This window comes from Oncorhynchus mykiss, chromosome 24 (assembly GCF_013265735.2).
Source record: "Oncorhynchus mykiss isolate Arlee chromosome 24, USDA_OmykA_1.1, whole genome shotgun sequence".
NCBI classification, from domain to species: Eukaryota; Metazoa; Chordata; class Actinopteri; order Salmoniformes; family Salmonidae; genus Oncorhynchus; species Oncorhynchus mykiss.
The window spans coordinates 25,576,423-25,598,604 of NC_048588.1; the positions used below are offsets into that span (position 1 = coordinate 25,576,423).

A 22,182-nucleotide genomic window follows, 5' to 3' on the forward strand; every position below is an offset into this window, starting at 1 on the left:
AATATTTAAACTGAAATATCACATTGACATAAGTATTCAGACCCTTTACTCAGTTCTTTGTTGAAGCACATTTGGCAGCGATTATAGCCTTGAGTCTTCTTGGGAATGTTGCTACAAGCTTGGTACACCTGTAGTTTCTCCCATTCAGATCCTCAGGTTGGATGGGGAGCATCGCTGCACAGCTATTTTCAGGTCTCTCCAGAGATGTTAGATCGGTTTCAAGTCTGTGCTCTGGCTGGGCCACTCAAGGACATTCAGAGACTTGTCCGGAAGCCACTCCTGCGTTGTCTTGACTGTGTGCTTAGGGTCGTTGTGTTGTTGGAAGGTGAACCTTCGCCCTGTCTGAGGTCCTGAGTGCACTGGAGCAGGTTTTCACCAAGGATCTCTCTGTACTTTGCTCCGTTCATCTTTCCCTCGATCCTGACTAGTCTCCCAGTCCCTGCCGCTGAAAAACATCCCCACGGCATGATTCTGCTACCACCATGCTTCACCGTAAGGATGGTGCTAGGTTTCCTAAAGATTGGACTCTTGGCATTCAAGCCAAAGAGTTCAATCTTGGTTTCATCAGACCAGAGCATCTTGTTTGTCATTGTCTGAGCAAACTCCAAGCGGGCTGTCATGTGCCTTTTACTGAGGAGTGGCTTCCGTCTGGTCACTCTACCATAAAGGCCTGATTGGTGGAGTGCTGCAGAGATGGTTGTCCTTCTGGAAGGTTCTCCCATCTCCACAGAGGGACTCTGGAGCTCTGTCAGAGTGACCATCGAGTTCTTGGTCACCTCCCTGACCCAAGGCCCTTCTCCCCCGATGGCTCGGTTTAGCCTGGCAGGCAGCTCTAGGAAGAATCTTGGTGCTTCCAAACTTCTTATATTTAAGAATGATGGAGGCCACTGCGTCCTTGGGAACCTTCAATGCTGCATAATGTTTTTGGTACCCTTCCCCAGAACTGTGCCTCGACACAATCCTGTCTCTGAACTCTACGAACAATTCCTTCGACCTCATGGCTTCCACTCTCAAGTGGAACCTTATATAGACAGGGGTGTGTCTTTTAAAAATCATGTCCAATCAATTGAATTTACCACAGGTGAACTTCTTTCAAGTTGTGGAAACATCTCAAAGATGATCAATGGAAACAGGATGCACCTGAGCTCAATTTCGAGTCTCATAGCAAAGGGTCTGAATAATTAAGGTATTTCTGTTTTTAATTTGTTATAAATTTGCAAAAAAAATATCTACCTGTTAGAATACGGCTGTAACGTAACAAAATGTGGTTAAAGTGATGGGGTCTGAATACTTTCCGAATGCACTGTATGGAGGGTTTGGTCCTTTCCTCTAGGCAGACTCCTGTGTGATTACGACATTAGCCTGATTTGCAACAGCTCAGAGCTGAAGCACCATGGCACTCTGGGCCTGACTTGGCAGGACATGATTTCTATTCATGTGTCCCAGGCAGCTGACACACTGGTCCAACCAGTGACTGACCTCAGTTCTAAATGCAGCCCACTGGATTCCTTGTCATATGGTGAAGGGGCGTGTCAGGAAAGTGAGGTTGAGTTGGAGGAGAATGGAATGAGACACTAGCGTCTCTTTAACCGTCTTGCCTCCTTCCCTCCGCCTTCTTCTGTAGCTGCAGGTGATCATTATATTTAGGTGATCTGCATCCCTCAATCAGTAACAATGTCTCCTGTTCGTTTGTCCTTCTCTCTCCAATGTGAGTCGAGTCTGGACCCTGGACCACAGACAGTTTCCCCCCTTTCCCACCCCCTGATGGACAGCTATGTCAGAATCACTCTAAAGGAAAACAGACTGTTCACTCAAACTAGGTCACCCCGACTCCCCTGCCCAGAGCCCAGAGGGTGTGGAAATGTCTCCTCTTATGATGAAGATAGATACAGTGTATATGTGTCTGCTCTGGCTCCTCTACCAGCAGTCCTCTACCAGCTGTCCTCTACCAGCTGTCCTCTACCAGCTGTCCTCTACCGGCTGTCCTCTACCAACAGTCCTCTACGAGCAAATCAAATCAAACCAACAGTCCTCTACCAGCTGTCCTCTACCAGCTGTCCTCTACCAGCTGTCCTCTACCGGCTGTCCTCTACCAACAGTCCTCTACGAGCAAATCAAATCAAACCAACAGTCCTCTACCAGCTGTCCTCTACCAGCTGTCCTCTACCAGCTGTCCTCTACCAACAGTCCTCTACGAGCAAATCAAATCAAACCAGCAGTCCTCTACCAGCTGTCCTCTACCAGCAGTCCAGCACCACTTGTTTGTGAGCTCCTTTCCACTTCTATTCTCATGGTGTTTGTTTGTGTGATGATGTGTGATGATGAAAGTGTGTGTGTGTGTGTGTGCGTGTGCGTGCGTGTGTGGTCTGTGGATGTGAAAGCATGTTGAGTGAAGATATAAGGGCTGTAGCGCTGTGTCTATGGATGGATGGCAGTACTCCTCTGCCTGTGAACATCCAGGATATATCATCTATTAACTATCATTATGCCAGCCTATCGGAGCACAAAATGAGGAGCCATTATCTAGCGATTATTTATGAACTGCCATCGCAGGCTGAAAAGAACTTGTCCTTTGTTAATTAGTCACCTATTCAGTTAGAAAATGGTGTTTGAGACGGGGACTGAAAGCCACTCCAGGCAGAACAGAAAGAGAGCCTCATCTTTTCAAATGACATAGGTGGAAATGGAGCTAATTGCAGATGCTCTGAAATTCAAAGCTCATTTTGAAGCACATTTGACAAGTGTATTATTCACTATTTCTGAAGAGATCTGCACTGCTCTGTGCCTATACATGCGTGCACACTTGTGCCTCCCTGAATGGATGTGTACATATGTGAGTGTGTATGCAGGTGTTTACTTGCAAGGTCAGTGTGCGTGACTGAACGAGACAGGGTTTTGTTTGAGTAAATAGACACACACACACTCTGGGGCGATATCTAATGTATCCAGTGCCTCTGACAGTGAAGCCTGAGGCAGGTGATTGTGTGAAATGTTATTTCCAAGGTTGGCACAAGTCCTCCAGGTCAACTCTTCCACTATCATTCTATGGAAGAGCTTTTTAGATGGCAACCGTTTTTTTTCTTTTCACATCACCACATAAATAGTGTGAATAATGTTGCTGACAGGAAAGGTGTTTAGCGTTTCTCCCTCCATTAGGCACAACGTTTAGACGACAGACTTGGCAGTAGACCCAGACATGTTAAAGAAGAAGCTTTTCATTCATAATGACACAAAACGGAAGCAAATACTAGCATTCTCCGTGACATTATCAGCATTTCAAAACTTTTTGAAAGCATCACTTGAAACATGAAATCAAAATCTCGACTGGAGGTAGACTGTTAAACAGACTGGTAAACAGACTTGTGAAGAGGATGATGACAGTGATTTTGACAGTAATGGTGATGACCATGATGGAAGTGGTTAGAATGGACTTCATCTGTCCTCCATGCACACGGCATGCTGAGGAGAAGAGAAGTGGAGGAGAGCGATTATAATCATAAATGATAACGCTCCCTCAACGATCCACTCCATTGAGCCTATATAGTCCCCCATCCTGTTGCCACAGCAACCCAGAGACACACTAATTTGTTGTGCAGATGAGTAATTGCCCCCCAATTAAGAATAGGGATGTTGCAGAGAAAGACCACCTAATCTTGGTTGTTTGTTATTAATATATTATTTTTTAATTATTGTTTTTAATAGATTGAACTGAAATGGGAGACTGTATCATGGTCGTCACACCACAAGGGGGTGTTTGGTCGAGTACAGTGGCCCTATGTTGCTGAATGTGATGATGTAACTATATTGTACACGGGTTGTTGGCCATCGGTATTGTTTAAGGGTTTTCCTGGCCTCACATGAACATCCACTGAAGGGAAAGCAACGCACTACGATTCCCTGCAGCAATAAATCACCTCTATGTTATCTAACATCTCCAAAAAAAGGCTATTTATTTATTCATTTGTTTGGTTTATTTCATGTTTGTACCCTTTGATACATGTTGTGGAGTGTTATGTGTAATGGCAGAGAGGACTAGAGAACTCGAGCCTGTGTTTAGCCTCTGTCACCTCATCCTCCCAGTGGCTCTGTAGTGACTTTCCCAGATGGGGTCTCTCTAATGGTAGTAGCGTTGACGAGACACTCCTCCAGAGCTCCAGTCAGCCCAGCCACGCCGGGTGTCAGCTGTGTTGCCAGGGAAGTACTGCGGCTGCAGCCAGGGACAGACTCTCTCTGGGGGCCAGGGGCCCTGCAGATGTTCCACAGCTCCAATGTATCTGTTTGGCCATGATAGAGACAGGCTGCTGAACACTGCTCATGTTACGGCGCTGGTTGGGAGTTGACACAACTGTTGTAATAGAGTTATTTTCTCTCATTTTATGTAATTAGATTATACCTCCATCTTTCTTTGCTATTCTCCATCAGAATGGACATACAGACAGAAGACATGAGTCGCTAGAGGAACATCAGAGCCCTGCCAATATGGTCCCAACCTTGATCTCTCCAATGCTGCTGTTTAATTCCACTCCGTTTTCTACTTCCACATGCTCAAAGTGAATCATTTGCATGCACAGAAAGGAGAATTAGCTCAGCGCGATAATCAAGCGCCTCCATTCTTCCAGATGGCCGATCCAGTGGTCTCTGTAGTCTGTAAATGGGAGCTTTTTAACTGCATTTTATTCCACATTTTACATAGATAGTGCTATCATTAGCCGTGATCTCCCTGAATAATACAAGTCATTTTGCTGTGCTTTGTTAGATAAGACCTTCACGGCACCAGGGACGCCGGCAGCGAGGACTCATTTTCCATGTCAGTGCAAACAAAGCCGCCAGGTGTGTTTGTTGTAAGTGTGTGTGTGTACGCGCACAGGCGCGTGTGCAAGAGCGATAATGTTGTATTTGTCTTCCTGTCGTTCCTGCTACTTTGTTCTCGCTGGTCTGTATTTAGAGGGATGTTTCTGCAGGCTACCATCATGGCGGGTGGCCTGTGAGGGAGACAGACAGACAAAGGGAAGGGGCCAGCCGGAGGCCTCCTCCTCAGTGTGAACTAATGTGGGTGTCAGGGGCGTTGCTCTGTAAAGGTCTTCATTTGTTTGTTGTTAAAGATCTAATTAGGACGACGAGAGGAAACAGAACGGGACGGCTAATTAGAGGGGAGCTCAGAAATCACTTTGAACCTCAAGGACACCCGGCTATTAGCGTGCACATAAAAAATGTATTAAACCTAGGTGTATGTTTTGTTCCCTTCCTTAAATGATTAAAAAATGCTTTGCTTGAGTGGGCGTCCCCCTCTTCTGGAGAGATGCGGAGGAGTGGAGTGGGCCGGCGCATCCTGAACACTTCTCTCTTTCTGTTTTTCATCTCCTTGAGTGTTTAAAACTGTCTTCTAAAGTACATGTTGCATCTGTTGTCTCAGTGCGGACACACCTACTCATTCAAGGGTTTTTATTTATTTTTACTATTTTCTACATTGTAGAATAATAGTGAAGACATCAGAACTATGAAATAATACATGTAGTAAGCAAAAAAGTGTTAAACAAATCTAAATCTATTTTATATTTGAGGTTCTTCATAGTAGCCACCCTTTACCTTGATGACAGCTCTGCACACTCTTGGCATTCTCTCAACCAGCTTCATGAGGTAGTCACCTGGAATGCATTTCAATTAACAGGTGTGCCTTGTTAAAAGTTCATTTGTGGAATGTATTTTCTTCTTAATGCGTTTGAGCCAGTCAGTTGTGTTGTGACAAGTAGGGGTGGTATACAGAAGATAGCCCTATTTGGTAAAAGACCAAGGCCATATTATGGCAAGAACAGCTCAAATAAGCAAGAGAAACGACAGTCCATCATTACTTTAAGACATGAATGTCAGTCAATCTGGAAAATTTGAAGAACTTTGAAAGTTTCTTAATGAACAGTCGCAAAAACCATCAAACACTATGATGAAACTGGGTCTCATGAGGACCTCCACAGGAAAGGAAGACGCAGAGTTACCTCTGCTGCAGAGGATAAGTTCATTAGAGTTAACTGTACCTCAGAAATTACAGCCCATATAAATGCTTCACAGAGTTTAAGTAACAGACACATCTCAACATCAACTGTTCAGAGGAGACCGCGTGAATCAGGCCTTCATGGTCGAATTGCTGCAAAGAAACCACTACTATAAAGGACACCAGTAAAAAGAAGAGACTTGCTTGGGCCAAGAAACACGAGCAATGAACATTAGACCAGTGGAAATCTGTCAGTTCCGTTACTAGCTACCTTTTGAGTTTGGATCCTGCGATGCAGTTGGCATTAGTTGCTAGGACCGCTACTATCTGTCCAGTGATCCTGCCTAGCTGCTAGCTAGCTGCCTATCAAGCTAGCTTGAACATAGCCCGCAACACACTTTGCTGTGGACAGTGGAGTTTCTCTATCACAGGTGAAGGATCTTTTAAACAAACAAAAACAGTTCTAAAGCAGTTGTTTCAACCACAAGAAAATAGCTTCAACTTTTTTTGTCCGAATACTGGTGGAACTAATAAAATAATGGATGACCTGACCAGAGAGGTCCAGGACCTGAAGAACAGTTTGCAGTTCTCCCAGTGTTAGCTCGAGTTTAAACAGGAGAACGGCAAGATGACAGCAGTCTGTAAGTCATTGGGAGAGGACATCAGTTCTGTATATGAATCCAATATAACAATGACAGAGAAATCATCTCTAGGGCCAATCAAGGTGGAACAACATGGTTGTGGGCAGAATTGCAGAATCTCCACATGAGACTTGGATGGAGTCTGAGGACAAAGTGAGGGAAATGATCTCGGAGAAACTGAAGATGGACCACAGGAAGATTGAGGTGGAGCGCGTCCACAGGACTGGAAACCCCAACACCGGGCCAGGTGACAGGCCCAGGCCGATAGTGGTCAAATTCCTGAAGTTCAAGGACAAGGTACAGTAGCTGTTCTGGAAAGAGCCAATAACTTTTTTAAATTTATTTTGTTATTTTTTTATTTCACCTTTATTTAACCAGGTAGGCAAGTTGAGAACAAGTTCTCATTTACAATTGCGACCTGGCCAAGATAAAGCAAAGCAGTTCGACAGATACAACGACACAGAGTTACACATGGAGCTAAACAAACATACTGTATAAACAAGTCTATATACGATGTGAGCAAATGAGGTGAGATAAGGGTGGCAAAGTAAATACAATATAGCAAGTAAAACACTGGAATGGTAGATTTGCAGTGGAAGAATGTGCAAAGTAGAAATAAAAATATTGGGGTGCAAAGGAGCAAAATTAATAAATAAATAAAATAAATACAGTAGGGAAAGAGGTAGTTGTTTAGTCTAAATTATAGGTGGGCTATGTACAGGTGCAGTAATCTGTGAGCTGCTCAGTTGGTGCTTAAAGCTAGTGAGGGAGATAGGTGTTTCCAGTTTCAGAGATTTTTGTAGTTCAGACCCCTTGACTTTTTCCACATTTTGTTATGTTACAGCCTTATTTTTCAATTAAATAGTCATTTTCCCCTCATTAATCTACACACAATACCACATAATGATAAACCTTGGGTATGATGCTACAAGCTTGGCACACCTGTATTTGGGGAGTTTCTCCCATTCTTCTCTGCAGATCCTTTCAAGCTCTGTCAGGTTGGAGGGGAGCATTGCTGCACAGCTATTTTCAGGTCTCTCCAGAGATGTTCGATCGGGTTCAAGTCCAGGCTCTGATTGGGCCACCCAAGGACATTCAGAGACTTGTCCAGAAGCCACTCCTGCGTTGTCCTGGCTGTGTGCTTAGGGTCGTTGCCCTGTTGGAAGGCGAACCTTCAGCCCCAGTCTGAGGTCCTGAGGGCTCTGGAGCAGGTTTTCATCAAGGATCAAGGCATTCAGGCCAAAGAGTTCAATCTTGGTTTCATCAGACAGGGGAATCTTGTTTCTCATGGTCTGAGAGTCTTTAGTCTTTTGCCTTTTAGCAAACTCCAAGCGGGCTGTCATTTGCCTTTTACTGAGGAGTGGTTTCTGTCTGGCCACTCTACCATAAAGGTCTGATTGGTGGAGTGCTGCAGAGATGGTTGTCCTTCTGGAAGGTTCTCCCATCTCCACAGAGGAACTCTGGAGCTCTGTCAGAGTGACACTTGGGTTCTTGGTCACCTCCTTGACCAAGCGCTTCTCCCCAGATTGCTTAGTTTGGCCAGGCGGCCAGCTCAAGCAAGAGTCTTGAGGGTTACAGAATTCTTCCATTCAAGTACGATGGAGGCTACAGTGTTCTTGGGGACCTTCAATGCTGGAGACATTATTTTGTTACTCTTCCCCAGATCTGTGCCTCGACCCAATCCTGTCTCAGAACTCTACAATTGCTTCGACCTCATAGCTTGGTTTTTACTCTGACATGCACTGTCAACAGTGGGACCTTATATAGACAGGTGTGTGCCTTTCCAAATCATGTCCAATCTATTGAATTTACCACAGGTGGACTCCAATCAAGTTGTAGAAACATCTCAAGGATGATTAATGGAAACAGGATGCACTTGAGCTCAACTTCATGTCATAGCAAAGGGGCTGGAACTTATGTAAATAATGTTTTTCTGTTTTTCTTATTTTTATAAATGTGCAACACTTTTAAAAAAACTGTTTTTGCTTTGTCAATATGGGGTATTGTGTGTAGATTGATGAGGAAAAACATTAATTTAATACATTTTAGAATAAGTCTGTAACGTAACAAAGTATGTAAAAATTCAATGGGTATGAATACTTTCCGAATGCACTGTACATCTTCCTCGGCTAGGACTATCTTGACGCTGTGTGCCAGAAGAGGAAAGAACTTATGCCAGCCATGAAAGCTGCCAGAGCGCGTGGGGATATTGCTTATATCCGCTATGACAGGCTTGTTGTCCACCCTCCTTCCCAAAAGCCTGGAAGGGATGACAGAACAAAGCCTATGGGTTCATAGCTTCAACCCCACAGCATACACATATATTCAGAGCCATATCCCTGTAATGCTTAGAAAAGATCTTATGTAAAATGTTATTGAAGTGTTGTTGCAGGTTCACTTGGCACATCTAAATCCTTTTCTTTTGGGGTATTGCTATAGGCCACCAAGTGCTAACAGTCAGTATCTAAATAATATGTGTGAAATGCTTGATATTGTATGTGATGTAAACAGAGAGGTCTACTTTCTTGGGGACCTGAATATTGACTGGTTTTCATCAAACTGTCCGCTCAAGAGGAAGCTTCTCACTGTTACCAGTGCCTGTAATCTGGTTTGGGTCATTCATCAACCTACCAGGTGGTTTACAAAAACTACAGGAACAAGATCATCCACATGTAAAATCACATTTTTACTAATACTGTAGAACTTTGTTCTAAAGCTGTATATGCATTGGATGCTGTGATCACAATATAGTGGCTCTGTCCAGGAAAGTTCCAAAGGCTGGGCCTAAAATAGTGTATAAAAAATCATACAAAAGATTTTGCTGTGACTTTTATGTGGTGTTAAAATATTTGTTGGTCTGATGTGATTAATAAGGAGCATCCAGATGCTTCATTTGATGCATTTATGAAATTGCTTCTTCCAATAATTGATAAACATGCACCTGTTAAGAAACGTACTTTTAGAACTGCTAAGGCTCCATGGATTGATGGGGGATTGAAAAACTGTATGGCTGAAATAAATGGGGGGAAAGGAGTGGCTAATAAGTCTGGCTGACTTACGGCAAATTGAGAAATTATGTGATTAAACTCAACAAAAATAAAAAATAAATGTATTATGAAGCCAAGATCAATGATATTAGGCCCTCTCTTTTCCATTTTTATCAATGACCTGTCACTGGCAAAACAAAGCCTGTGTGTCCATGTATGCTGATGATTCAACCATATATGCCTCAGCAACCACAGCTAATGAAGTCACTGAAACCCTTAACAAAGAGTTGCAGTCTGTTTTGGAATGGGTGGCCAGTAATAAACTGGTCCTGAACATCTCTATAACTTAGATCATTGTATTTGGTACAAATCATTCTCTAAGTTCTAGATCTCAGCTGAGTATGGTATTGAATGGTGTGGCTGTTGGACAAGTTGAGGACACTAAATTACTTGGTGTTACCTTAGATTGTAAACTGTCATGGTCAAAACATATAGATTCAATGGTTGTAAAGATGGGGAGAGGTCTGTCCGTAATAAAGAGATGGGGAGAGGTCTGTCTGTAATAAAGAGATGGGGAGAGGTCTGTCTGTAATAAAGAGATGGGGAGAGGTCTGTCCGTAATAAAGAGATACTCTGCTTTTTTTGACAACACACTCCACAAAGTAAGTCCTGCAGGCTCAATTTAAAAAAAAATCTTATCTTGATTATTGTCCAGACATATGGTCAAGTGCTGCAAAGAAAGACCTAGTAAAGCTGCAGGCAGCTGGTCCAGAACAGAGCATCACGTCTTGCTCTTTATTGTAATCAGAGGGCTAATATTAATACTATGCACGCCAGTCTCTCTTGGCTAAGGGTTGAGGAAAGCATGACTGCGTCACTTCTTATTTTCATAACAAACAATGTGTTGGAAATTGTTTGCATAGTCTACTTACACACAGCACTGACACACATACTTACCCCACCAGACATGCCACCAGGGGTCTTTTCACAGTCCCCAGGTCCAGAACAAATTCAAGGAAACGTACAGTATTCTACCGAGTCACGAGTGCATGGAACTCCCTTCCATCTTATATAGCGCAAGTGAAGAGCAGACCTGGTTTCAAAAAACAAATAAGTCAACCCCTCACGGCACAACGCCTCTCAACCATGTCAAATCAAATTTTATTGGTCACATACACATGGTTAGCAGATGTTATTGCGAGTGTAGCGAAATGTGCTTCTAGTCCCGACCTTGCAGTAATATCTAACAAGTAATCTAACAATTCCACAACAACTACCTAATACACACATCTAAGTAAAGGGATGGAATAAGAATATATGGATGACTGAGCGGCATAGGCAAGATGCAATAGATGGTATAAAATACAGTATATACATATGAGATGAGTAATGCAAGATATGTAAACATTATTAAAGTGACTAGTGATCCATTTATTAAAGTGGCCAATGATCTCAAGTCTGTATGTAGGCAGCAGCCTCTCTGTGTTAGTGGTGGCTGTTTAACTTTGATGCACCTGTACTGACCTCGCCTTCTGGATGGTAGCGGGGTGAACAGGCAGTGGCTTGGGTTGTTGTTGTCCTTGATGATCGTTTTAGCCTTCCTGTGACATTGGGTGCTGTAGGTGTCCTGGAGGGCAGGTAGTTTGCCCCCGGTGAAGCGTTGTACAGACCGCACCACCCTCTGGAGAGCCTTGCGGTTGTCAGCGGTGCAGTTGCCGTACCAGGCGGTGATACAGCCCGACAGGATGCTCTCAATTGTGCATCTGTAAAGGTTTGTGAGGGTTTTAGGTGACAAGCCAACCTCAGGAGGCTGAAGAAATTTGAAAAGGCCCTGTTGTGCCTTCTTCACCTCACTGTCTGTGTGGGTGGACCATTTAAGTTTGTCCGTGATGTGTACGCCGAGGAACTTTAAAACTTTCCAAATTCTCCACTGCTGTTCCGTCGATGTGGATAGGGGGGTGCTTCCTCTGCTGTTTCCTGAAGTCCACGATTATCTCCTTTGTTTTGTTGACGTTGAGTGAGAGGTTGTTGTCCTGACACCACACTCCAAGTGTCCTCACCTCCTCCCTGTAGGCTGTCTCGTTGTTGTTGGTAATCAAGCCCACTGTAGTTGTGTCATCTGCAAACTTGATGATTGAGTTGGAGGCGTGCATGGCCACACAGTCATGGGTGAACAGGGAGTCCAGGAGGGGGCTGAGCATACACCCTTGTGGGGCCCCAGTGCTGAGGATCTGCGAAGTGGAGATGTTGTTTCCTACCTTCACCGCCTGGGTGCGGCCCGTCAGAAAATGTAGTGCAATGGTGTTCAGCGCAAAACCTCAATAAAAGGCATCTGGCAGAAGTAAATTCATCCCCAAACATGACTATAATTGTATATATATCTTTCTTTGCAAGAAATAACATCCCCAAAAACACACAAACACAACACACAACACAAACACAACTGTCTCCTAGCCTCCCAGTTATGTTTTCTGTCCCTAACCCTAAAACTGAAACAAAATATAAATATTTTTATACAACTATAACAAAATAAAAACTAGCAAATCAGGTCTGAAAACTACCAAGCTAAACTGAATTTCAAATAAAAATAGAAAATATCCTTGATAAGTGCAGTCCATTTATACAGATAATGCAGTTCTCTGTGAGGGCGCTGAGTGTCTATGGAATAGAGCTGTAACTATAAAGCTTTATAGTTAACAAATGCCTTGTCTGTTTCTCCTCTCCTCTGCATCAGTAGTCCAGTACATTGTGAAATCTTGCCTGTGTCAAATCTAAAATGTATGAGGAATTTCTGTTATAATCTTATTGATTTATGAGCAGAAGCCCAAACATGAATAATAGATTTTTCTTAATCATTCTCACACTTATTTTAGGAGAATCTCATTTTGGTTATTTTTCACCCTTGAGCTCTTAGTGTGTGTATTTCACACAGTTATTATGTGTGTGTGTTTTGAAGCGAGCAAGTGGTGATCACATGTGGTGTAAATTCTACTAAAGATTTTCTTTGACCATAATTTTTAGCTTGAGGCCACATTGAGTTCCATTGTGGAAGTCTTCAGCTACACTAGTGTTAGGGAGCAGGGTTGGTATGTGTGTAGTGTAGTGCCTCTGTACCCAGTCTCTCAAGGGGCTACTGGGGTGTGGTGGGCAGAAGCAGGAAGAAAACCAGTATGGATGTTTACTGTAGTTTGCCTTGCCCTGTAACACACTACAATGCCATGTAGAAAAACAACAACAACATAGCAATAAAATAACACACACAAAAACCAATTCATTACATTACTACAGTACTGTGTAAAGTGTTTCCACGATGATGGACATGCGTCCCATCCCGCCCCTCCCTCCCTCCCGACCCTCCCTCCCTCCATCCCGCCACTTCCCTCCCTCCCGACCCTCCCTCCCTCCATCCCGCCACCTCCCTCCCTCCCTCCCTCCCTCCCTATACTATACCCCTATCTCTCAGGGTTCCCAGATTATGGGTTCTATTCCGGGGCCGGGCCCAGTGACCTGCGGGGCCCCCCCTGCTCCTTTGCCGACTATGGCTCCCTGGGGCCCCAGGCTGCTCAGATGCTGCAGCACAGTGAGCATCATGCCACCTCCGCCTGCAACTCCCCCCTCCAGCACCACCTGCAGCACAGCCCGGACCCCTTTAAGAGCCCAGGTGTGTACCCTGCTAACATCTCCTTCAATCCTTCAATCAGTCAATGATGCCATTCAAGTTACGAATTCATGAGGCTATTGTGAGAGGGAGAAAAAGAGAGGGAGTGTAAAAGAGAGAAAGAGAGGAAAGAGAAGTTTATAGAGACAGAGAAGGGAACTATAACTATCAGAGGAAGGTGATGTACTGTAGTGTAGCACCCCTGGTAGGCTGGACAATAGAACGAGTCAAAATTCACCCAAGGCTGAAAAACAGCAAATTAACGTTTGCTAAGCTGGAAGACTAGTGCGAGCCGAGAGCAAATGAATGGAATCGAACATTCGCAGAGCCTGTTTTGACTGGAGTGATGGTTAGAATTCCATTATTGCCTAAATGGCACAAAAAAATGTATAACTTTTTATTTTACCACTACAATCTGTTCATCGGACGAAACTAAAAAAAAACTACTCGTGTAGAAAGTAAACATCCGCACCTCGATTGTGTGTCAACTGTGCTTATGACTGCGTAATGAGAAAGTAGGGAACATATGAAAACTTCTGACTATTTCTGGTCTAGTGATCAATGACAAACGAGCTCGCTACCCAGACTTTCATAATTACAAAGAGGAGATTCTCCTGATTAAAATGGTGCCCGACCTGAAAAAATCGAAATATATACATCGTGAGATATTTGGCGAAACAGACCGGTATGCCTCTCCATAGGAAAACAATGGGGCGAGCACAGCGTTCCAAGGGCAAAAAGTATTTTGGGGCTAGCATTTGATGACAACAAAGCTTGCTGGCCAAACTTGCATAATTAGAAAGAGGATATTCTCATTATTAAAACGGCGTCCGAAAAAAAAAAAAATCTAAAAATACATGCAAGATATTTGGCAAAACAGACAGACATGCCAAAATGTCCCATATAGTAAACAATGGGACGACCTCAGAGTTCCATGAGTCATTTTTAGTTTGTTTACTTTTTAACTATAAACAACGTGAGCAGATTTCATTGCCAACAATAGTGAAGCAGGCATTGTGACGTAGAACAATAAGCTGGGAATAGAACGTTCTGAAGGCGAGTTGGTGCCTCATAGAACTAATAGGATCTGGGAGGGTGAAAATGCCCTAAAATAAGGCCTGTTTTTTCGTGATTACTTCAAACCGATGGCAAGCAGCTGGGAAATATGGTCATATTATGAAACTGGGCTCCACGGCGATGCAATGAACTAGTGTTTATCAGAAAAAAAGCGTTGTTAAATTTTTTTTGTGTCCAGCCTACCCCTGGCGGTTTGCCTGCTATACCCTCATAACACTGCTTTTGGAAATGACTTCAGGATATGTTTAGTTTGATATGTATGTATACATGTCTCTGTCTGCTTACCCACTCCATGTGGAGCTGAGGGAAGGACAGACAGACACCCCGTTCTCATTTCACACAGTTATGGTGACGTAATATACTGTAGTGCCTACAAACATTTAAATGTTTTACATTTTAGTCATTCAGAAGACACTCCTATCCAGAGCAACTTACAGGAGCAATTAGGGTTAAGTGCCTTGCTCAAGGGCACATCGACAGATTTGTTCCCCTGGTCAGCTCGGGGATTTGAACCAGCAAACGTTTAGTTTGATCTCCATCCCTTGCTTACCCACATTGCATCTTGTTTGTTGGTACAGTGTATTACTTTTTCAGGTGAGGTGATGAACCATAATTGACATGACTGCATTTATATGTATTTAGACTGCTTATTTAAGTAAGGGAGAGAGAACCCTGATCAGGAATCTGTCATAAAGAACGAGTGACAATAAATTGAGCTCCCTAGGCTTGTATTTGACTCTTGTTACAAAAGTATGACAAGCGTTCATGAATATCATCATGAATAAGTTGAGCAAAAGTTTTGTGGCAAATTTTTCCTGTTGGCTTGACATCTTTCGAGATATTGTTTTGTTGCTGGAATGTAGTCTATTTGATGAGCAAAGAGTTGCAGAATGCATTGAACAGGTTACTTACTATCATAGCTCATCCACTGACAGTCTGAATGATATGGTCTTTAGAAACACACACCTTACTGTTCTTTTGCTTTCCCAGTTCTTTTGTTGGTACCTAATCTAGACTGGAGCATTTTATTGCAATGAGATCGGGTTACTCTGACCTTTTTAAATCACCAATAGTGTTCAAACCACACAACTGTGCTCCAATGAGAGTAAGTCATGTGTAGTTATTAGTGGGGCTGACAGTGTGGTTCAAATACCATAAATCCTGTTCAACATGGGAACGGCTGGGGGGGATGTGCAATTCAACAAAGTCCACCAATTATGAGAGATCTAGCCTGCTGTATAAACAGAGATAGAGTGGGTAATTGGTTAAAACAGTCTTGTTAGGACTGGGTCACTCTGATAAGAACAGTGCAGCCAGTCAGAGACATTGCTTGATACGACTAAGCAGCAGTGTCACTCTGAGAAGTGGTTTATTTCTCCCTCACAAAGAGGTAACTTTGTCATTATTTAATCTGCTAATGTTAGGGGGAGAAGGAATTTTTGATCTGGTGTGTGTGTCTCGTTGTGTGTGTGTTCTACCCCCAAACAGGGATATCCATAGATAGTACTGTGGCTTTTATACACTTGTTAGAGAGCAACACCGTTACAGTAACTTATTTCACAATCCAATCATCTATGGTGATCTGTATAGCGTAGCCTACGTAGCTTTGAATGGGATATTTCATTTTGACACGTATTCCAATGTGTGGCAAAAATCCACCTCCGTTCTCATCTAGACTGTCTCCTTTCTTGAGCTGGTTTTAAAAACCCTTATTCTCACGAGTCTTCAGATCCAGAGCATTAATAGACTTCCCTTTCAATGAACATCCGCACCAAGAGAAAGCCTCCGGCAGCAGTGGAAAGACTGATTTAATATTCCTTTATTAATGGGAGTGTCACTGAGCGGCGCTCGGAGAGAAAAATGAGCAGACCACGCCATGGGCTCCCGATTCTTTTATTTAATATATGCTCTTGTTTTTATTTATTTTAATTTTGTCTTTTCAACACACTAAACAGAGGGTCACCTGGTGCTGAGCTGACTGCAGCAATGGCTCAAGTGGTCTAGACAACAATTAGAGTAATTTAAGCCAACCCCATGGTTCCTCTACTTCCCCTTTTCTTTTTGATTTCCTGCTCTCTCATTTCTTCATTTCCAGTATTATTGGTCTGGGATTTCTCTCTGGCGTTGTGTTCTACTTTTCAAAAGACTGTCTAGCGCTCTTTGCCTCTCTTGCTTTATAGCCATAGTTTTCCCCACATACACTGTCAAGGTCATCTACACTGAACCAAAGTATAAACGCAACATGCAGAGATTTTACTGAGTAACAGTTCATTTAAGGAAATCAGTCAATTAAATCAATTAATTGTGCCCTAATTTATGGATACGACATGACTGGGCACCACGGGCTCAGTCATGGGTGGGCCTGGGAAGGCATAGGCCCACCTACTTTGGAGCCAGGCCCCCACCCACTGCGGAGCCAGGCCCCCACCCACTGTGGAACCAGACCCCCACCCGCTGCGGAGCCAGACCCCCACCCGCTGCAGAGCCAGGCCACCACCCACTGTGGAACCAGACCCCCACCCACTGCGGAGCCAGGCCCCCACCCACTGAGGGGCCAGGCCCCAACCCATTGCGGAGCCAGGCCCCCACCCACTGCGGAGCCAGGCCCCAACCCACTGAGGAGCCAGGCCCCAACCCACTGCGGAGCCAGGCCCCCACCCACTGCGGAGCCAGGCCCCCACCCAATGAGGAGCCAGGCCCCAACCCACTGCAGAGCCAGGCCCCCACGCACTGCGGAGCCAGGCCCCAACCCACTGCGGAGCCAGACCCCCACCCACTGAGGAGTCAGACCCCAACCCACTGCGGAGCCAGACCCCCACCCACTGAGGAGCCAGACCCCCACCCACTGAGGAGCCAGACCCCAACCCACTGCGGAGCCAGACCCAAACCCACTGAGGAGCCAGACCCTAACCCACTGCAGAGCCAGACCCCAACCCACTGAGGAGCCAGGCCCCCACCCACTGAGGAGCCAGGCCCCCACCCACTGAGGAGCCAGGCCCCAACCCACTGAGGAGCCAGGCCCCAACCCACTGAGGAGCCAGGCCCCAACCCACTGAGGAGCCAGGCCCCAACCCACTGAGGAGCCAGGCCCCAACCCACTGCGGAGCCAGGCCCCCACCCACTGTGGAACCAGACCCCCACCCGCTGCGGAGCCAGACCCCCACCCGCTGCGGAGCCAGACCCCCACCCGCTGCGGAGCCAGGCCACCACCCGCTGCGTTGCCAGGCCCCCACCCACTGAGGAGCCAGGCCCCAACCCATTGCGGAGCCAGGCCCCAACCCACTGAGGAGCCAGGCCCCAACCCACTGAGGAGCCAGGCCCCAACCCACTGCGGAGCCAGGCCCCCACCCACTGCGGAGCCAGGCCCCCACCCACTGAGGAGCCAGGCCCCAACCCACTGCGGAGCCAGGCCCCCACGCACTGCGGAGCCAGGCCCCAACCCACTGCGGAGCCAGACCCCCACCCACTGAGGAGTCAGACCCCAACCCACTGCGGAGCCAGACCCCCACCCACTGAGGAGCCAGACCCCCACCCACTGAGGAGCCAGACCCCAACCCACTGCGGAGCCAGACCCAAACCCACTGAGGAGCCAGACCCTAACCCACTGCAGAGCCAGACCCCAACCCACTGAGGAGCCAGGCCCCCACCCACTGAGGAGCCAGGCCCCCACCCACTGAGGAGCCAGGCCCCAACCCACTGAGGAGCCAGGCCCCAACCCACTGAGGAGCCAGGCCCCAACCCACTGAGGAGCCAGGCCCCAACCCACTGAGGAGCCAGGCCCCAACCCACTGCGGAGCCAGGCCCCCACCCACTGTGGAACCAGACCCCCACCCGCTGCGGAGCCAGACCCCCACCCGCTGCGGAGCCAGACCCCCACCCGCTGCGGAGCCAGGCCACCACCCGCTGCGTTGCCAGGCCCCCACCCACTGAGGAGCCAGGCCCCAACCCATTGCGGAGCCAGGCCCCAACCCACTGAGGAGCCAGGCCCCAACCCACTGAGGAGCCAGGCCCCAACCCACTGCGGAGCCAGGCCCCCACCCACTGCGGAGCCAGGCCCCCACCCACTGAGGAGCCAGGCCCCAACCCACTGCGGAGCCAGGCCCCCACGCACTGAGGAGTCAGACCCCAACCCACTGCGGAGCCAGACCCCCACCCACTGAGGAGCCAGGCCCCAACCCACTGCGGAGCCAGGCCCCCACCCACTGCGGAGCCAGGCCCCCACCCACTGAGGAGCCAGGCCCCAACCCACTGCGGAGCCAGGCCCCCACGCACTGAGGAGTCAGACCCCAACCCACTGCGGAGCCAGACCCCCACCCACTGAGGAGCCAGGCCCCAACCCACTGCGGAGCCAGACCCAAACCCACTGAGGAGCCAGGCCCCAACCCACTGAGGAGCCAGGCCCCAACCCACTGAGGAGCCAGGCCCAGGAAATCCGAATGAGTTTTTCCCCACAAAAAGGCTGTATTACAGACAGAAATATCCCCCCCCCGGTTAGACATACTGACAAATTCTCTGAAACGACATTGGAGGTGGTTTATGATAGAGAAATTAACATTGAATTATCTGTCAACAGCTCTGGTGGACATTCGCGCAGTCAGCATGCCAATTGCACACTCCCTCAAAACTTGAGACATCTGTGGCATTTTGTTGTGTGACAAAACTGCACATTTTAGTGGCCTTGTATTGTTCCCAGGTGCACCTGTGTAAAGATCATGCTATTTAATCCGCTTCTTGATATGCCACACCTGTCAGGTGGATGGATTATCTTGGTGAAGGAGAAATGCTCACTAACGGGGATGTAAACACATTTGTGCACAAAATTTGAGAGAAATATGGAACCAACAATTTACATGTTGCGTTTATATTTTTGTCCAGTATAGATTGGCTGTTCAGACTTTTGCCCGTCACACATTAACGCACAAACTCTTCTGTCTCCTTCTTCTCCCTCTCTGGGTGAGCTCTGAGATGCAGAGGGCGGGTAGTGGGCCCCATCTCTTTAATGTGTGCTCTGTCTCTCTCTCTCTATGTGTGTGTGTGTGTGTGTGTGTGTGGGGGGGGGGGGGGGGTGAATCGTGACTCGATGATGCAGTCTTTTAGCAGGCATTACCCAGGACACCCTGTGTAATTTCCTGGCTGTCAGGCACCAGCTAGGCCTGATACCCCTGACACCAAGGGAAAGATAATCACCATCATATATTTAAAGGAGTAGAGAGAGAGGGCCTCTCCTAGTGACAGGTGTTGATTAGATAGGGGGTGTTGTGCCCAAATCCCCAGAGCAATTTACTGTATGAGAGGGATTCATAAACTGGCAGTAATATTTGACGCTGGCGGACGCAAGACGCAGCGCGAGGGGGAGAGATGTAAAAAAGTGATAAGGGGAGGGACCCGAAAAGAGGCAGCTCACTTTTCCTCTGCCATGTTTTTACATCCTATAGGATCTTGAGATGAGTTCCTTCAGCTGCTGTATAGAGAAATAGCCTTCATATCTTCCCTTCTGCGCTCTTTTATAGTTTGCATGGAATATGAATGCTTAGAGTACGTAAAAGTAGAAAACTTGTTATGCATGAGCATCCTAATTTACATCTTCTTTTAGAACCATGTTTAGTTGGAGCTGGTCAGATAGCTTGTAGAATATGTATCCATTTTCCATATGTATATGTTTATACAAGGCTCCTCAAACAAACGGCACATTTAAAAAAGGTTCATCAATTTCTGCTTGCGTTACATTCTATTTCAACTGGGGAACAAAGCATTGAGCCTAATAAGTGTATACATAAACTATGTACACTCTTCCTTCTTCCTCTCTAATGTTGTCATTTCCTGTTTGACTGTAGTGTATTGAGTTTTGTGCTTTGTGTTTTCCAGCCCAGTATTACTGTGCATGGAAAAGGCTATATGGACACTCCTGACTTGCAAACCGATATTTAATTTCAGAATTGATTAAAATTAGGTTAAAGGGAAAATCCACTCAAAACTATATTTTGGTATTTTGTGTCATCATGATAATGTGGCCGGGGACACTTTGCTTCTTGGAAGTCCAACATCTTGAAAACTTGACTCCTGACATGCAAACCTTTTGGGTTTGTATCAAAAGTGGACTAATGAAAAAAATACCAAAATATAGTTTTTGAGTGGATTTTCCCTTTAAGGTAATGGTTTGGTTAAGGTAAAGGTCAAGTTAGTCGTTTTGCAGTTCACCAGTGTTCTTACAGTCTCTCGCACTGTGCATGCCAGGTCTCAGCCTCGTACACAGCTTTTATCCATCTCTGCACACCACCAGTCCTAAATGTCTGCGTTGCTCATCCCAATTTTGGCTCCCCCGCTTACCTCCCTTCGTTAGGCACCAACCAGGCCCGGCCCGGAGCCTTCCCTGGCACCAACAGTCCCGGGCCCGTGGCTGACCTCTATGGCACTACAAGCCAGGACTCCGGCGTGGGCAACTACATTAGTGCAGCTAGTCCCCAGCCTGGCTCTGGCTTCGGCCACAGCATTGCTGTAAGTATGGCCTACTCCAGCAACTCGTCCACCTCCTCTAATACTGCCTTCACCTTCTCTGTGCTGTCAACCGTCATCCTTATGCTCAGAACAGGAGAATTCCAGATCTAGCCTTTGAAAGGGTCCTTGTTCAAAGTGCATTATGTAAATCAATTGTAACCCCTTGTGCGTTCAACCACTGTCGTCAGAATATTTTCTCAATGTCCTTTGAAGCCACTGACATTCATTACACCCTGTTGGCTCCTTCAGTCTGGGACCTTTGACGAGGTTGATGGATTTTAGCTGACCGTAGAAAAACCACGGAGGCAAACCTGCTCCAACTAAGATGGATGATTAACTTAAGGCCACACAGATAATTAATACAGTTCTCCCTGTTTGAACTCCTGTCCAAAACATGAAGGTGTTCTGAAAACAGAATCAGGCTTTTTGTATGTTTGGCCCATTGAACACCTTGTCTTCCAGTGCGTTCCTACCATGTTAGAGGAATTGCAATGGAACCATGTCGGCACATAAAGCACCACTAAGGAAACAGAGAGGACTTGCATTAGATTAGCTAACTGCTGAACCATCATTTGGAATTTCGAATCGGAATGGAATGTCAACTTCCACTTGACTTTGACAGTTTCAACCTCAATAAGTGGAATGTAGGTTGACAAATAAGAGCTTGTCTATATTTCAGAAATGACCGGAACGTTGGCACTCAAAATCCCTAGTCAGAAATATTTCATGCTGTTGCTATATATGGCTATCCCAACCTACATAGAATGAAATGGCTGATATTTTTCTCTTCAAGCTCAGTTCTTATGATTTGTCTTATATAGCAAATATGTCTTTTTTTGGGACATTTGTTGTTGAAGTTCAGTTTCACCTACATGTTGGGTTGGGTGACACATTCGCTTTGGAGAAGTACTTACATTTACATTTTTTCCCACCCTTGATATCATTGCTGAAGTTGTTTTGTGATTCTGCTGGTGATTTCATTAAAACATGTTAGCATGAATATGATTACATTATAGTTCTACTGATCCATGCAGCCTTAACAAAACCTTGTTCACACAATACATACACAGTACAGTTAGACATCTGAAGCTAACAACATTAGTCTCCTGCTTTAGCAAGCATTAGCCCCTTATCATCAAGCAAATGATCCCAATGGCTATAATGGATCCTTATTGGTGGTGAATGCAGAAAACCTTCAAAATATTTACATGCACCATGTAGAGAACTGCTGTAGGAAGAACTGATGCCAATTACTACTGCTGTCCACTGCTGCAGAATTCAGTTGGTTTTAATCACTGCTTCTTATTTTTTTTTTAATCTATTCTTAGTATGTACCAC

General features: G+C 45.7%; 1 protein-coding gene across 11 annotated transcripts in view; it reads left to right on the plus strand.

Annotated features, from left to right (window-relative positions):
• The window catches only part of msi1a (musashi RNA binding protein 1a), a 334,588-nt gene that overhangs the window by 307,584 nt on the left and 4,822 nt on the right, over window positions 1–22,182 (plus strand). For 5 of the 11 annotated variants that reach the window (XM_036961341.1, XM_036961340.1, XM_036961342.1 and 2 more), the window contains exons 12-13: window positions 13,078–13,275; window positions 20,690–20,844. The exons of 2 other annotated variants lie outside the window; for them this stretch is intronic. In XM_036961341.1, the coding sequence (XP_036817236.1) occupies window positions 13,078–13,275; window positions 20,690–20,844 (353 nt within the window). The remainder of the gene's footprint in view (window positions 1–13,077; window positions 13,276–20,689; window positions 20,845–22,182) is intronic. 4 more of the 11 variants (XM_036961345.1, XM_036961346.1, XM_036961348.1 and 1 more) reach the window with 2 other exon arrangements.